At 40.4% G+C, this 15,172-nt stretch overlaps 6 protein-coding genes across 6 annotated transcripts; 4 read left to right on the forward strand and 2 right to left on the reverse strand.

Moving 5' to 3' along the window:
- Positions 1-204: 204 nt before the first annotated feature.
- BATDEDRAFT_33473 (uncharacterized protein) lies at positions 205-1,882 on the forward strand. The gene is made up of 5 exons (XM_006680327.1): positions 205-364; positions 520-714; positions 839-940; positions 1,002-1,096; positions 1,177-1,882. Exons 1-5 carry the CDS (start codon positions 227-229, stop codon positions 1,784-1,786), a joined length of 1,140 nt encoding a protein of 379 aa, XP_006680390.1. The 5' UTR covers positions 205-226; the 3' UTR covers positions 1,787-1,882.
- A 149-nt stretch (positions 1,883-2,031) lies between these two features.
- On the forward strand, positions 2,032-3,759 carry BATDEDRAFT_90311 (translation initiation factor eIF2B subunit beta; the record flags this gene model as incomplete). The annotated part of the gene is made up of 9 exons (XM_006680432.1): positions 2,032-2,099; positions 2,190-2,335; positions 2,402-2,544; positions 2,694-2,794; positions 2,861-2,965; positions 3,050-3,174; positions 3,273-3,455; positions 3,542-3,626; positions 3,708-3,759. 9 exons carry the CDS (start codon positions 2,032-2,034, stop codon positions 3,757-3,759), a joined length of 1,008 nt encoding a protein of 335 aa, XP_006680495.1.
- A 2,405-nt stretch (positions 3,760-6,164) lies between these two features.
- BATDEDRAFT_17222 (uncharacterized protein) lies at positions 6,165-7,615 on the reverse strand. Its single transcript, XM_006680211.1, has 6 exons — positions 7,597-7,615; positions 7,385-7,540; positions 7,100-7,260; positions 6,801-7,044; positions 6,455-6,712; positions 6,165-6,344 (listed from the first exon to the last, which is right to left on the reverse strand). Exons 1-6 carry the CDS (start codon positions 7,597-7,599, stop codon positions 6,210-6,212), a joined length of 957 nt encoding a protein of 318 aa, XP_006680274.1. The 5' UTR covers positions 7,600-7,615; the 3' UTR covers positions 6,165-6,209.
- Positions 7,616-7,927: 312 nt separating this feature from the next.
- Positions 7,928-10,715, forward strand: BATDEDRAFT_35567 (uncharacterized protein). The gene is made up of 7 exons (XM_006680355.1): positions 7,928-8,061; positions 8,217-8,335; positions 8,430-8,891; positions 8,973-10,024; positions 10,108-10,296; positions 10,376-10,459; positions 10,565-10,715. Exons 1-7 carry the CDS (start codon positions 7,997-7,999, stop codon positions 10,667-10,669), a joined length of 2,076 nt encoding a protein of 691 aa, XP_006680418.1. The 5' UTR covers positions 7,928-7,996; the 3' UTR covers positions 10,670-10,715.
- A 563-nt stretch (positions 10,716-11,278) lies between these two features.
- On the reverse strand, positions 11,279-13,361 carry BATDEDRAFT_20192 (uncharacterized protein; the record flags this gene model as incomplete). Its single annotated transcript, XM_006680233.1, has 4 exons — positions 11,279-12,372; positions 12,454-12,768; positions 13,025-13,076; positions 13,260-13,361. The coding sequence occupies 4 exons, from the start codon at positions 13,359-13,361 to the stop codon at positions 11,969-11,971; spliced, it is 873 nt and encodes a 290-aa protein (XP_006680296.1). The 3' UTR covers positions 11,279-11,968.
- Positions 13,362-13,941: 580 nt separating this feature from the next.
- BATDEDRAFT_26309 (uncharacterized protein) lies at positions 13,942-15,145 on the forward strand (the record flags this gene model as incomplete). Its single annotated transcript, XM_006680293.1, has 4 exons — positions 13,942-14,104; positions 14,208-14,262; positions 14,355-14,503; positions 14,592-15,145. The coding sequence occupies 4 exons, from the start codon at positions 13,942-13,944 to the stop codon at positions 15,143-15,145; spliced, it is 921 nt and encodes a 306-aa protein (XP_006680356.1).
- Positions 15,146-15,172: the final 27 nt, after the last annotated feature.

The raw sequence follows: 15,172 nt of genomic DNA on the forward strand, positions 1-15,172 counted from the left end.
CACAACCATAATTTGACGGTTTAAACCAAGCTATAATAACTCGATATTTTTCAATGATGAGCGAAAATAAAGTGTTTTGCATGACACTAACATCAAAACAAACAAAATTGAAATGTATGCAAAGCTTAAAACTGATTTTTGCATAAAACAAAATCAAGTTTTTCACCTTTTGATATCATCTTTCATACACTTGATTCACGTATCTGTTAAGCTACTTTTGTTAGAAATGAGTGCTTCAATACTGGGTATGCAAACAAACACCAAGCCCAGTAGCACACAATGGCCAGCATCTATCTATATTTTTATGGGTACATTTTCGGAAAATCTTGGAGATGCCAACAGGCAGCTGCTTCTTAGCACAGAGGTAACTATTTACAATCCATTGCCTTTGTCGCGACAATCTATGCCAACACTAGCTGAAAATAAAAGACCTTGCTGTATCGAATGTCTATTCAACAATCCTAGTTTTAAATCCATTTATATGGTGCTAATTAGTATTATTTTATACTATTTCAATAGCACGGCAAAAGTGATGATGTTCAACTGTTACAAAAAACGCTACAGATATGCGACCCAAAAACCAAAGTGGAGATTATCCCAATAGCAATTGAGACACAGCAGCAAATTATTAATCAGCTTGCTCAAAAGCGTGCTAGCGGAGAGCACATGCTGGTGATTAATTTGTGCGATGGAACAGAACTGGATGGGTATCCTGTAAGCTTTGATCTTCCCTTTGCTTTAGTTGTAATAGATGGATATGTTTGAGTTGCGCTTTAGCACTGATGAATTGTAGATGCTGATAATCTCATTTATATTTTACACGCATGCCTATTGTTAGGGGATTTCTGTTGTAAAAAATCTTCAGAACGCCAATATTCCGTTTTCTGGTGCGGATGCTCATTTCTACGATGGTACCACCAGCAAGCCTGCTCTTAAACGAGTGAGTCATCTATCAATGTTTTAACCTTGGATTTACAAGTAAACTGACTGTATTATTGTAGCAACTCATCAAGTTTAATGTTGAGACGTCTCCATTTCAAGAGATCAATCCAGGAACTGAGCTAGCCGATATTGCTGCATCTGAAAAAATCCTTAGGTATTTTTTATTTGAAGATTTAAATGTTTAAAATTCTTGATTAGCTGAACCCAATTCATTGCGATTTCCAACTGGTTTAGCTGGCCAATGATTATCAAGCCATCTGTATCTTATGCAAGTATGAACATCAGCGACACGTCGATTGTCCATTCAAAAGAGGAAGCACTTTGTCAAATCGAAAAACTATGCCAGTTGACTTCGCAGGGAATATTTATTGAAAAGTTTCTTCCAGGTCGTGAATTTACTGCTCTATGTACGGGTGATTCCAGGGATGGCGTCAAAGTCTATCCCGTAGCCGAGCGAGTGTTTAATCCAGCCTTGAAAACTGAGGAGCGGATTCTTGCTTTTGATAGATACTGGGATGGATATGAACTAGGCAGTGAAGCACCTGCCATGACAGAATCCAGTATGGTGTGGTACGACTTGGCACCTAGCGAATGGCAATCCCATCTGCAAGATCTTGCTCGTCGTGCTTACACTGCATGTGGGGGAAACGGATACGGTCGCGTAGATATTCGCACTCAATCGTTTGATAAGCCTGATGCGTTGGTTTTGGAAGTCAATGCAAATTGTGGACTGGCTTTTGGTGATGGAGCTTCCTCGCTTGGCGAGATTCTAAAGCTTTCCAAAATATCTCCTAGAGATTTCTGTATGGATTTGGTGCGTTATTCTTTCGCCCGACCTGTGTGATGGGAATTGGTTTTCAGTTTGAGATATACTGTTAAAGATCATTTTAAATGCTAGATTAGTTTAAAACAATTGGATTGAATCACTAATGAGGTTGGCAATAATAAGTTTTGGTTTTATTATTTTTGTACATTTAATGAGGGATTAAAACAAGTGATAATTGCTGTCAGTAGTCATTAACTGGTTCATTTGAGAATGTAAAGATCGAGACTTTGAATCTTCATTCCAACTTTATTGAATTGAAAACCATGACTGCCAAACTATCTCGGGATATTGAGTACCAAGTAGATGCTTTAGTAACCAAACTCAACCGCAGGTACATTCTCAGTATGCACTTGCTATTGCCTACAGAAATACCAATGATGTTAACCTGGCTGTTTTCAATCCACTTGATTCTTTTTGATAGAGTGCTTGTTGGCTCGTTACCAGTTGCTCTCGAGACCTTGAGGCTAATCCGGACTGTTATTGGTGGAAGCAGATGGAATGATGTCGATGAACTCAAATCTGTTATCATGGAGGTTGATTCCCGTTTAGAACAAGGCCAGCCAATTGGTATGGATCATTTTGAGTTTATGGATCGACTTTTGCAGTATAAAGTGCTGACATGGTGATATATAGAGCTTTCTGTTGGTAGTATTACCAGACGAGTTCTTCAGCTGATTGCTGAAGAAGCAACTGCGATCGGGACAGAATCTTCAAAACCACAGGATTCAGATGAATTAGACGAAAGTGGCAGTTTTAGAGACAATATCCTTTTTACTGTATTATTCTGTAGAGATCTACTTTGAAACTCATGACGATTCGATTCCTAGAGTTTGAGTCATGAAGTTTTTATTTTAGAGCCTTGTGTTACCGGAATGTATTGATCACAAGCTGCAAATTGTCTTGACTATTGTTTTGGATATTACAGATGAAGAGTGCTCTCAAGCAGAGTTTGGTTGAATTAATGGACGAGCTGGAGACTGCATCTTCAAACATTGCAGCACAGGCATTAGAGCATATTCATTCAGAGTAAGATTCAATGAACTGTAGATAAAATTGTATTTGTTCAGATACTAATTTATCGTACTATTTCAGTGAATTTATCATGACTATTGGAGGCTCGCCTATTGTAGAGCAATTTCTTAAAGAAGCTGCAAAACTACGCCGATTCAAGGTTATTGTCGCCGAGACAGCACCATTGTACGCTTGATGCATTCTATTTGATTACAATATCATTTGTCAATCGTATTCAGCATGAACTAACACGGTATATTATGAATTTAGCTATACTGGACATGATATGGCAGCATCACTGGGAATGGCAGGAATTGATACAACTTTAATTACAGATTCAACTATTTTTGCCATCATGTCTCGAATGAACAAGGTTATTCTTGGAACTCATGCAGGTGAGTTTTCCCCTGATTTCCATTGATCCAATTCTAGATCTATTTCAAGTATACGATCCAGTTTAACCAATGTCGACTACTTTTGAATTTTAAACTAGTTACTGCAAATGGCGGTATTGTAGCAGTCAGTGGAAGTCATGTTGTAGCTGCTGCTGCTAAACATCATTCTACTCCAGTTGTAGTGTGCACTGGATTACACACATTGTCACCCATCTACCCATACGACTCTGGCGTGTTTAACCACTGTATCAGTCCAAACACAATGAGCAACTTTACTGATGGTACTAGATCTATTGTTAAACTGTAAATATTTATTGTAGTTGGTAGTCCCATGGTAACATGTCTGGTGCTGTATGTTGATTTGTAGCTGAGATCACGAAGAATGTGGATTTGTTAAATCCCAATTACGACTATGTCGCACCCGAGTTTCTCTCCTTGTTTATCACCAACAAGTTAGTATTTTTTGTCCATTCTATTTCGGTATTTATTATATAGTTTTACTAAATGGTTTAAAACCAAATTGAATTATTTAGTGGTCCTCATCCACCTTCATATGTTCAACGACTAGTGGCAGACTCCTATTAGCTGCAATACACTTGTTGGGTTTTTTGTGGACCATTCTTGCAATGCCATGTTTTATCTGACTCGATGATGTTACAGCATGATATAATTTTAAATAAAAGTGATTTTGCCAAGCTTGCATGAGTTGGTGGTGGCCAAGATATATATTTTGGAGTGGGATAAGCTATACGAGCTGGACACTATGGTTGGTCAATAGTCTTTTCAAGTTATTGAAGACTGTATGAAATGCATAGTTTATGCCTCGATAGATAGTAGGCATATTTAGTCTGCGATTTGATACCAAGTTTGGACGAGATACTAAATCCAACACAATTCATAACCTTAATCGCGACAAATTGGTAACCCAACTCAACATCATCAAACCTAATATTTGGGGTTTGTGCCATTCTCATCAATGGAAGTAAAAAGCGAGCAGGTTCTAACCACAAGTGATGTAGATGAACTTAGTGTGGAAGAGCTATCCAAGGTATGGTGCGAGTATAACTATCATGCGTTTATTCCTCGGTCACAAGTTGCATCTAATAGATGCTTTGTATCAAACTATGGCTACGAACGTGTATCTTGACTGTATTTGTAATACATACGAGTATTTTGGCATGACTTATTGTTTTTGGTCTTGTAGGTTGTGTTTAATGCAGTCAAGAGCGGAAACTCTTTGCTGCTATCAAAGATATGCTCCAATAAAAATCAGCCTGCTGTACAGATATTGCTTACACATACTGATAGTCATGGCTCGACTGCTCTCTTGCTTTCAGGTACATGAAATCTAAAATGTCCGTGCTGTTGTGCATGAGTAGATACAACGTCATGTTTTGATGCATTTACAAATTAAACTGATTTATCCGCTCATGGACCAATTTGTACTGAATCATGCTCATTTGACTGGTAATAAATAGTATCTGGGGCTCACTTGGAAGTGTCACAATTGCTTCTCAAGGTAATGCAATGATAATCCATGCATGACATGAATCTGTCACCAGCTGTTTACTCGTATTTATTCTTGAACTAAACTTAAATGTATTTATCAGCTGGGTGCAAATGCCAACGATTCAAACGCATATGGATGGACACCTTTAATGCTTGCCTCGTTAAACGGTGATCTTCCTCATGTCAAGCTTCTTCTTCATCACGGTGCTCAAATCGATGCCACATCTAGTTTTGGACTGACATCCCTGACCTGTGCAGTACGTACTGCCAGTCTCCAAGTCACCCAACTTCTTTGCGAATCGGGTGCAAACGTGAATCTTACTGGTGGGATGACTGGGCTGACTCCACTCATGCTCGCGGCGAATTCAGGATGCACGGAAATTGTTATTTTCCTGTTACAGAACGGTGCTGAATGCAACGCACAAAGTAAAATCAACGGATGGACAGCATTGATGTATGCTGTAAACAATTTGTCGCAACAGGAACCTGCTACCAAAAAATGGTTATCAAAAGAAGAGCATTGGAAGGGAGCAGATGTCGTTCGGACTTTGTTGGATTTTGGCGCGGATATTGATATTAAAAACTGGATGGATCAGAGGGCTGGGGAAGTTGCATGGACAAATAGAAAAGAGTGTGGTGATGTGTTTGCCAAGCTATGTAAAGAAAGGCGAACAAGATCTGGGCAAAGTCCTGAGGCGACTGATTTTCCTCAGCTTTCACCCGCTACTACAAAGCAGGTTAGTCTAATCATGACATTGGATTTTGGTTGATATGAATCAATGTGTAAAATTATGCAATGTTCATATGCATTCAAGGCTAATATTGAGATGGACACTGGTATTTATACGCAACGATCCAGGGATGGTTTTCTCGATTGACTAGTGGTGAGTTTGGAGGAACACGAGAACGAGTGCAAGGATTGTCTTTGGATGATTCAAAACGAAGTGCGACACGAACAATCAAAGGCAATAGATGGACAACTGCTACAAACGATCCTGGTGCAATTGGTGAGTTTAACTGGACAGCACAAACCAATACTACAAGATGCAACTAACCCAACCTGTTGGTTTCTAATTATCAGAACCAATGTGCAACTCGCCCATGCCAACTACCAATGCATCTATTTCTTTACGGCCAGCCAATTCGGTAGTGTATATTTTAGCACGCAATATGCTTGTTGTGTATCATAAATATTCACATTATACTATTGATCAAACAATGTAGATACGAAGACATTTATCACACAGCTCAGAAAAGTTTGTTTTTTCAGAGGCATCAGATATGGATGCGCAGACTTTAGAACAATCTGAGGATACCAACTCGTTCCTGATTCCATCCATTCCAAAACGGCCCAAAAACTTGGAGCTTCATCGAGAACGAACCAAACGATCAACTGCTCCAGCCCAGTAGTAAAATATAACACCAACCAAAGGAGATATAATCACCACCAAAAAACAATGCAATAAAGACCCAGAAAACGTACAGTCAGTACAAGACAATAAAGCAATAATATTTCAAGATTCAATTTAAAGAGAAGCCTTGGCAACAAAGTCGACACCCTTTTGAATGTTAGCCTTGAGCTCAGCAGCAGCAGCCGTGTAGAGAACCTTTTCGTGGGCAGAGAGATTGGGGAGTGGGTGAGCAACAGCAACACCATCAACCTATATAAACCATTGTCGATGTGAGTGATACTATATCTAGACGCTGTGGTGTAGATGAACAAGTTTGAAAACAAAGTCAAGGATCATTTTCGGCAGTAGAACCAACTTACGCCAAGTTCGACAACAGTTGAAAAGTATTCGAGACCATCGGCAGCAGCAACATCGGTCTTGATATAAGTGCATTCTTTGATACCAGTTTTCTTGTGAACACTGGCTTCAAGAAGAGAGTTGACAAAACGAGCACCGGCATATGCCATAGAAAGAGTAGCAGATCCAGCACCATTCTTGGCCTTGACCACTTCGTCACCACCAAACTGGATGCGCTGAACGAGGGCATCACGCTGAGCATCGGTGAATTGGTGGGGAAGCTATATAGTAGATTCAAAACGATAGATCCAAACATTCAATGAGAGTTAGAGCATGAAGAAATACTATTCAATGCACAAAACCACATACCGCAGACAGAATGGGAAGAATGGTAGCACCAGAATGACCACCAATCACAGCAACGTTGGTAGATGCAGCAGCAGTTCCAGCGATCTCGCTAACAAAAGAGGCAGCACGAACCACATCAAGAGTGGTGACACCAAAGATGCGACGGAAGTCGAAGACGCCGTGCTGTTTGAAGACCTCGGCAACAATGGGGACAGTGGAGTTGACAGGGTTGGAGATGACAGCAATGAATGCTTTTGGACAGTTTCTAAGTCAGGGTTAGATCTACTGCACAATTCAAACACTGATGCAACAAGACTTACTTGGCACAACCAATGGCGAGGTTCTTGACAATACCAGCATTAATGTTGAATAGATCATCACGAGTCATGCCAGGTTTACGAGGCACACCTGCTGGGATCACTACAATATGAGCACCCTTGAGAGCATCTGCCAGCTGTTCATCACCCACATAGCCAGTGACCTGTTACCATCCATAGCAATATTTTACAATCCATGCAGAAAGGTTAGATTACTTGACAGAAATGAACTGCTTCAAGGTACAGTAAAGATCAAGCTATTCATGCACATGAAATCAGCATGATTACCTTTGCAGGAGTGTTGATGTGCGACAGATCAGCAGCAACACCAGGGGTATTGACGATGTCGAAGAGAGCAAGTTCAGTGACAGACATGTTGCCCTTGAGCAGAAGCGAGAGAGGCTGGCCAATACCACCAGCAGCACCAAGAACAGCAACTTTAACCTAATACAAGGAATTAGAATGGGATCTGCATGTACTTTAGAAATCACACTCGTTACCATGTTTGTAATAAATGTCGATATGAAAAAGTAAAACTTGATTTAAACATTGAATTCAACAATTGTATTTGATTGTGAATCTAATTCCATCGTCATATTTGATATAAAAACACAAAGTCAATCTATTGGAGATTGTTACTGTTGATAAAATTATACATTTGAATGTATAGATTCATTAAACCTTTTAGATAAAGAATTTGTACAATCTCAATATCCATCAAGCCAGAATCTGATGAGAAAAACACTAGTCATGAGTGATTCTGAAAGTACAAAACAGCCAGTTTTCATTAAAACACTACAAATCACCATTCCCACAAACTGGTGTTTTTGTCAACCTTTTGAATTGGTTTGATCTTATTAAATCATTGCATTTCGTTTGAAATCCTACCAATACAATATAATGCTTTTTTCTGAAGCAGCCACTGAAGCATTAAAGACTTACCTTGTCAGTACTCTTGAGCGAATGTATGTACTTGATGATTTACTATATTCAAGCGAGCCTTTGCAAATCACTCCATTGTGCAAGATTCCTTTGTAGTGCTAACAGATTCAATCCTCTTTTGCTATTTATCTTACACTCTTGTCATATATCTAAACATACGGTATGGGCTCTATTCTAGCTCTGATGCTGACTCTACCGTTCTTGCAGATTATGTGATTGCTTTGCTAAAGCATGACAAGGCAGTTGCGGCACTAAAAGAAGACTGTCTGGCAGAATTGGTGGATTTCTTAGCGAATGGTTGTGATGTGTACTTTTATCATACTTGATCTTTTTCCTCCATCAAAAGTTACTGATCCTGACTGTATCCAACAATCACTATAAACACTTTTAGAAACCGAAGATTTTGTACAGCAACTATTCGAGGCACTAGCCAATGATGCGTTTTCCAATGCATCCATAGCAGGGCCAAGCGATGCCATTGAACTATCCGCTGTATCTCATGACCAATCAGCTACTCAAGATATAGATGCTAATTCATCACTTCCATTAAAACGTTCACGAAAAGAAACCAATGATGGCAGTGATTATGTTGCACAGTATAGCGATGATCGTCCAGACAAAATAGCACGAACTGCATTCAATACGACTCAAAGTAATGGGAACCGTGAATCTGCCTATAATAAATCTGAATCATCGACTGAACTTGGATCCAAACAATTCGATGGCTCTCGTGATAATAATCAAGGCATGGATCATCGTTTTGGTTCAAGAAATGATCGTGACTCTCGATCTAACAATACCAGAGGAAATAACAATATGGACAGTCGAAGAGGCCACTGCTTCAACTATGAAGGTAAACTTCATTCCAAGATAAGCATGTTAAACATGGCTACATCTAATTGTTAAACTATTGATATTCAATTTACAACTATAGCAAAAGGCTACTGTCTTCGAGGAGAAGCATGTCCCTACAATCATGGGCCTGAGGCTTTACTGATTGACAATATGAATGCTACCGCTCGCCAAAACGGTATGACAGGCTTTGGAATGAACTCGGCAATGATGCAAGGAAATGGTACGAATCAAGGAAATTTCCCGCAAATGGGAACAAGACCTATGGATCCATTATCTGGAGCTGGCTCTCGTCCTCAATTTAACCAACAAGGCCGCTCATGGCCTACTCGTGGCGGTGGTCAATCTGGTCGTGGAGGATTCGCAGGCCATACTTACCAACAGCGTACTCGAAAATCTGATACAGTACTCGTTGTTGAAAATATTCCGTTAGAATCTTGCGCCATGGATAAAGTTAATGCCTATTTTAAAGCTTTTGGTGCACTAACGAATATTCAGGTAGATCCAGCAACCCAAAAGGCAGTCATTCAATATTCTAATGCGCACGAAGCCTTGGATGCATATCGGTCGCCTGATCCTATTTTTGGCAATCGATTTGTCAAGGTGTATTGGCAAACGGAACCAGTCAACAGTGGTCCAGTGCATGGATCTGACGGTAAGCCTGCAGTTGCATCACACAATCGCTACCAGCTACGAACTGATGCATCACAGACTGCGGGTGGAGCAACCGTACCTGCTGAACATGCAACCAACGATGGTACAGCAGCAGATGCACATCGTGCTGCAGCTGAGGAGCTTCGTCGTATGCAGCAGGAGAAAGCTAAAGCTATACTCGAATTGCACAAAAGTCAAGAAGCACTGATTTCCAAACAGATTGGCGAGCAAAAGAAAATGATGGAGCGATTGGAAAAGGACACGACGCTAAGTGCTAAAGATAGAAAGGAGTTGCTACTGAGTATCAAATCACTCTCACTTCAAACTGAGAGCATGGTCGCAAAGGCAGCCACTCAAGCTCAAAGTATAAAATCACGAGCTACTGCCAAACCTGTCACGACTACTTCTACTACAGATGCAGCAGCAGGCGAATCTGTAGATCCAGAGTTGCAAACACAACTTTTGGCACTCAAGGGCGAGGTATGTTGGCTATCATTTGTAAAGATGCAATGCACAATATTGTCGGCTGCTGTGTTATTAAATCTATGTACTGTACTATTTAGGCTCAGAGTTTGGGCATCACTGACCCGACTGCAAAACCAGTTGCAGGGTTAGGACGTGGACGTGGCGGATGGAATCGTGGACGTGGCGGATATACTCCCAGAGCATTTAATATTGACAATCGATCAACCAAGATTTCCATCTCTCCTGTTTCAGAATCCAATTTGGAGGCTATCCGGACTCATTTTGAGGTAGGTTATTGGATGTATGCATGTGTATTTGAAACACAATTGATGGTTGACTCAATTCATAATTTGATCACCATTTTAGGCTTTTGATGGATTCGTTGAATTTGTAAAATTGGGTGATGACTCGGCAATGGCCAGCTATCAAATGCGCTGGCAAGCCGAAAAGGTAAAAGCAACACCCATTCCAGTATATTCATATTTAATTTGTAGTGGATGATAGGGTATATTTGCGACTAACTCATTTGATGGATTGTTTCTAACCGTACTATAGGCCATGTCCAGCCAATTGAGTGGTGAAGGAATGTCAGAGGTTGAGCTTCAATGGGCGACAGTAGCAACAGGAGTAACAGAGTCTACTGAGCCAGCACCTGAATAACTATGAAATGAAATTTACTTTAACTGGTGGTCTTGTGAACACTTGCATCATTCATTCTAATACACAATTGGGTTTCAAAATGGTTTTGGACTTTTGTTGCTGCGCAAACAGATTGTTGGCAGTGCAAAAGTTTCGGATTTTCCTTTGAAAATCTCGCTTATAAAAGGCCGATATTCCTACTTTAACCGCCTGCTTTGCCCATATATTCTGTAGTTTAAGCATCGTCCTTGTCTCATTGTACTATCCTATATTTTCACCTACATGTCACCCACTTACGAAATGCCGAGCAAGAAACGAGTTTTTGACTCGAGCATGACAGATACCACACAGGTAAGAGCATTTTAATATTTCTAATGGTTCCAGAGCCTGTTTTGCTGGGCTCAGAAACAGTAGCTATTCTGATCATGTAATCCAGCATGATGAGAACTGATGAATAAGACTCGGCTTTACACAAACTGATGTGTAAAGCAATGCTTTAGCGAGAAATGGGGAGCATAAGCCAAGACGGACACCATCTCCAACTCGCTGCACCTCTTGTCTCCGACTCTATTGAACCCCATTTCTAATCATGTTTATTTTTTGATTTAGGCTAAACGACAGAATGTAGCAACTGCATGGCCCATAGCATCCACCTTGCCGTCTTGCCAAGATACGTTCGAGTTGTATCGAGATCACTCCATGCATCAGTCTCACACCCATCCAACGCTTCCACCTACTACCTCCTTGTCAGGTATCAATAATATAATGGCTACTTCATATCCTGTACTGGTTTCTCCAGAAAAGCGATCTATGATGGATATAGATATCAATAGCGAGATGATGCAGTCAAGTGGAAGAATGTGTGGAGAGTCTTTAAAGATCTCCGTCTCACAAAGCGCTCCAAACAGCATTTCAGAGTTTCATCCAAGACTTTTCCGTAACCTCTTGAACGGATCGTTTTGTTAATTGGCAGTTATTACAATGTATCAACCTTTTTATTGGAAGATGGAGTTGGTATTTATTCCGACTTTTAACAAAAATAAAACTTGTTAAACCCATCATGACTAGATTATGGATGATATTCTTGCAGATTCGATTGTTTGGGGTTAAAACTCGGTATAGCTTCATCAGCATCAGTTCTTGATAAAAGCAAACTGTCGACCATCTCGAGCTGTGTTGTCTCATATCTTACACTAGCAACAGATGAATGGAATACAAGAACGGCATGCCACTAGTCGAGGCAGTGTTTATTCTGCATGTAAAACATGCAGCTGAAACCTTCAAGTGACCAAGGATATATTCAACTACTTGGTATTTAAATCAATCTAAATCGGACAATGCTAGCTCCATGACTTCATACTTGATCCGAAATGCGTGCGATATGATTTTATCCATATCCAAAACGGGCAGTCTTAGCAACAAGGAGTGTATTTCTGACTGCTCCAGTTCCTCTAGATTATCCTTGACATGAGACAACATGGCTAAACAAACAAATACATGAAGGGATAATCCACTTGGCATGGAGAAATAAGTGTCCCATAGTCGCATCACACATTCTAACGGAAGCTCGCGTGCCAATAGATACTGAAACCAGGATGTGGCCCAATCACGAAAGTTGACTTCCTCCTCTTCAAAATGGTTGTACAGATCCGGCATGAGAATACGAAACAGCATGAGAAAGTTGGCTAGTCGTGAATTCAAATCCTTTGTTGCAAGCAATTCGTCTATAAAAATATTAAACAGTATTACAAATTAGCAATCAAAACGCACTTTGTGAAAGTAATCAAGTTGATCTAGTGTCCTACCAGTTTGGACCAAAAGCTTCTCAAGACTGAAATAAACTTCAGACTCGATGGCTAACGAGCACGCTATTGGGCCACAGAGTGAGATCAATACCTCTGGCAATAGGTTTTGAGATCGATGGTGCACATTCAAATAAGCCGACACAACATTCTCAATCTTTTGTTCTATATCTACACATCCAGCCTTTTCAAAATCCCTTTTGCGACGCCAGCAATAGCGAGAGGTTTCTCCACGCACTCGCTTGACCAGAGTTGTATTTTCCTTGTTGTATTGAAGATACTCTCGATACTTTTCCATATGGATAGAAATTTCCTGGGCTATATACATGGATGAGCATTAAATTGGTTACACAATAGAGTTTTTGTACACATGTCAGATTCATTAAACTAAATGGTCAGTATCTTTTTTATCACAATGAGCAATGGCTGTCTAATCAAACATGTATCAAGCACGAGCCATTGCATACGTAATTCTGAAAACTAGTCAATGGCATAAAGGGGTCGTTTGCTGAAACAAGCCAGCTATTCCATCATTTATCAAGCCATACCAAAAATAAAAACGACTCAAACTTACACTTGTCAGCAGTCTCAACTCCAAGCAAATATTTCCATACTTGGCCGCGAACCTAGAGGAAATGAGATGGTCGGAGTTGAATGGTAATAAGAGTTAATGCAATGATTGTGGGTGAGGAATGTACTCCATCCCCAATATTCATGGGATAAACATGAGGGGAGTAGATGTAGCGGCGACAACAAGGAGCTGCATGCTGTAATATTCAACGATGACGATCGTTCCATATAAAACACACCTCGTCAGGGATACCATAGCGAGCAGCGGATCTTAGCTTGCCAATGTCTACCAACGACTCGGCATTTAAAATATCATGAAAATCTGCTTCGGTTGCTGCCATCGCACAACCAGAAATACTGCAATAGGGCCAAAGTAGACGGGTGTAGCCACCAGCACTGCAAGTCAAACATGGAGTGTATTATATAAACAATGAAAGTCATTCTTGAGTGAGTCAAGCAGCATTCCTTGAAGACAAACCGGGTGCGTTCAAATAGCATTGACAAGACGAAGAATACAAACCAGAAACTTGAAAAAATGCAAGAGAGCAGAAAATTAAATGCACCAAGTGATTGCTTTACCGTAAAGGCAAGACTAGCAAGAAACCAGAACGAGTGTTATAAAAAGACGATACAGAATACTATATAGCAATAAAATTCGCAAACTACTGGCTGCGATCAGTACTTGTGCAGCCTTTCCACATTCTTGAGACTCTTTTTAGTGGATCACGCGCTACACGTGAGTCGCGTTGATGTTGCATTTGAAACCCTCGTTCATCCAACAATGGCTTGTCGAGTTACTAACATTCACCCCTCATTGTTTTCTTACCCAACATACACATCGCCGTAAATCCCAACATTTGCTTTTGTTTCGCTACTTTAAAACTGAAACAGTTACACGCTTTTTTGGTCCATCGTAGCATCATGGCAAATACATCACATTCAGAGGCGGATATACATGAAAGGGCTACAACGAACCACAAAGAGCATGTCAAGGATAGTGGAGTGCGCTGGGGATTACAGCTTCATAAACTCTCCATAAGGGATTTCACAGACTCTCCTGCCCTGTCATCAATTAATACTGGAGGTAGCAAGAGTCATTGATCAAGTTTGCCTTTATCCATTCGCGTTTGGTTTGATGTCAGCACTTGCACCAGTGCTATAGCTAACTCTACTTTGTTATAATGTAGTGGTTGAAATCATGGTTCTGCATGCCTGTGATAAATGCATCTATTCAAAGACAAAGTGAGTTACTTTTTGACATAATCCATTCAAAATGGTGCATTGCATTCCAATGGCATTGCCTCGACTGTTTTATAACCATTGTAAATATTCAGATGGCTTCTTGCAATGGACATGGGACGCAATGCTTTACAACATATGCATCCTGGTATGCAGCAGCTATTGCCTCAAGAAGACGTACAGATTGTTTTGGAAAATTTGTCTGGGAAAGATATTTCCAATGTTCCAGACTACAGCAACATTGGTAATTTATAGTTTTATCCACAAATGTATAGCTCTTGAACATTACACGTTTTGCTGATTTCCTACACAATATACTACATTTTTGGCAGATCCTACGCTGAACGATATGGCATTGGCAACGCATCATCAAACTGCAGTGTTTTCTCGGCTACTTTTAAGGTATAATTTATGGGAGGCTATTGCAGATTCAGATTATCCCAATGTGCCCAAACAGCCTGGTGATGCAGTAGATTGGAAAATGTGTTCTTTTACGATGCTACGCAAACGTTTGGCAGACCATTTTGCGACTCAATCCAAACCACTCTCTCTCCTCGATATCAACAAAGTAGCCATACAACCATCACATCATTCCAAATCAATCCCTTCTAGAACTAGTATTGTGAGACATGGTCAAGCTCATCGCGATCGATCGCACACCTCTGTATACTTGCAGCCTGATGTCTCGGAAGTTATACCGATCCAGCAGCAACGCGATGCAACCGAGGTTCACCCATACACAGAGCCCACCAGTGCTTTAAACTCCCCGTTTACTCCTCTGACACATGATATATTGCAAGCAAATCTGTCCACTCTGTCACCCATAACATCTACTCTATCTTCACTAGAGCATGCGCAACCTAACAAACCAACCGCGCCAGGTTAATAAAACTTTCAAATATTGAATAAACAG

Source organism: Batrachochytrium dendrobatidis (genome assembly GCF_000203795.2).
Source record: "Batrachochytrium dendrobatidis JAM81 unplaced genomic scaffold BATDEscaffold_9, whole genome shotgun sequence".
Taxonomy (NCBI): domain Eukaryota; kingdom Fungi; phylum Chytridiomycota; class Chytridiomycetes; order Rhizophydiales; genus Batrachochytrium; species Batrachochytrium dendrobatidis.

Coding starts and splice junctions, on each gene's coding strand:
- BATDEDRAFT_33473 (XM_006680327.1), top strand. CDS start 227: ATGAGTGCTTCAATACTGGGTATGCAAACAAACACCAAGCCCAGTAGC. Junction 365..519: donor AGCTGCTTCTTAGCACAGAG/GTAACTATTTAC, acceptor CTATTTCAATAG/CACGGCAAAAGTGATGATGT. Junction 941..1,001: donor GCAAGCCTGCTCTTAAACGA/GTGAGTCATCTA, acceptor GTATTATTGTAG/CAACTCATCAAGTTTAATGT.
- BATDEDRAFT_17222 (XM_006680211.1), bottom strand. Junction 7,261..7,384: donor ACATCAACACTCCTGCAAAG/GTAATCATGCTG, acceptor GGATGGTAACAG/GTCACTGGCTATGTGGGTGA. Junction 6,713..6,800: donor TTCTTCCCATTCTGTCTGCG/GTATGTGGTTTT, acceptor TCTACTATATAG/CTTCCCCACCAATTCACCGA.
- BATDEDRAFT_35567 (XM_006680355.1), top strand. CDS start 7,997: ATGCTTTTTTCTGAAGCAGCCACTGAAGCATTAAAGACTTACCTTGTC. Junction 8,062..8,216: donor GTCAGTACTCTTGAGCGAAT/GTATGTACTTGA, acceptor GCTCTATTCTAG/CTCTGATGCTGACTCTACCG. Junction 10,460..10,564: donor TGCGCTGGCAAGCCGAAAAG/GTAAAAGCAACA, acceptor ACCGTACTATAG/GCCATGTCCAGCCAATTGAG.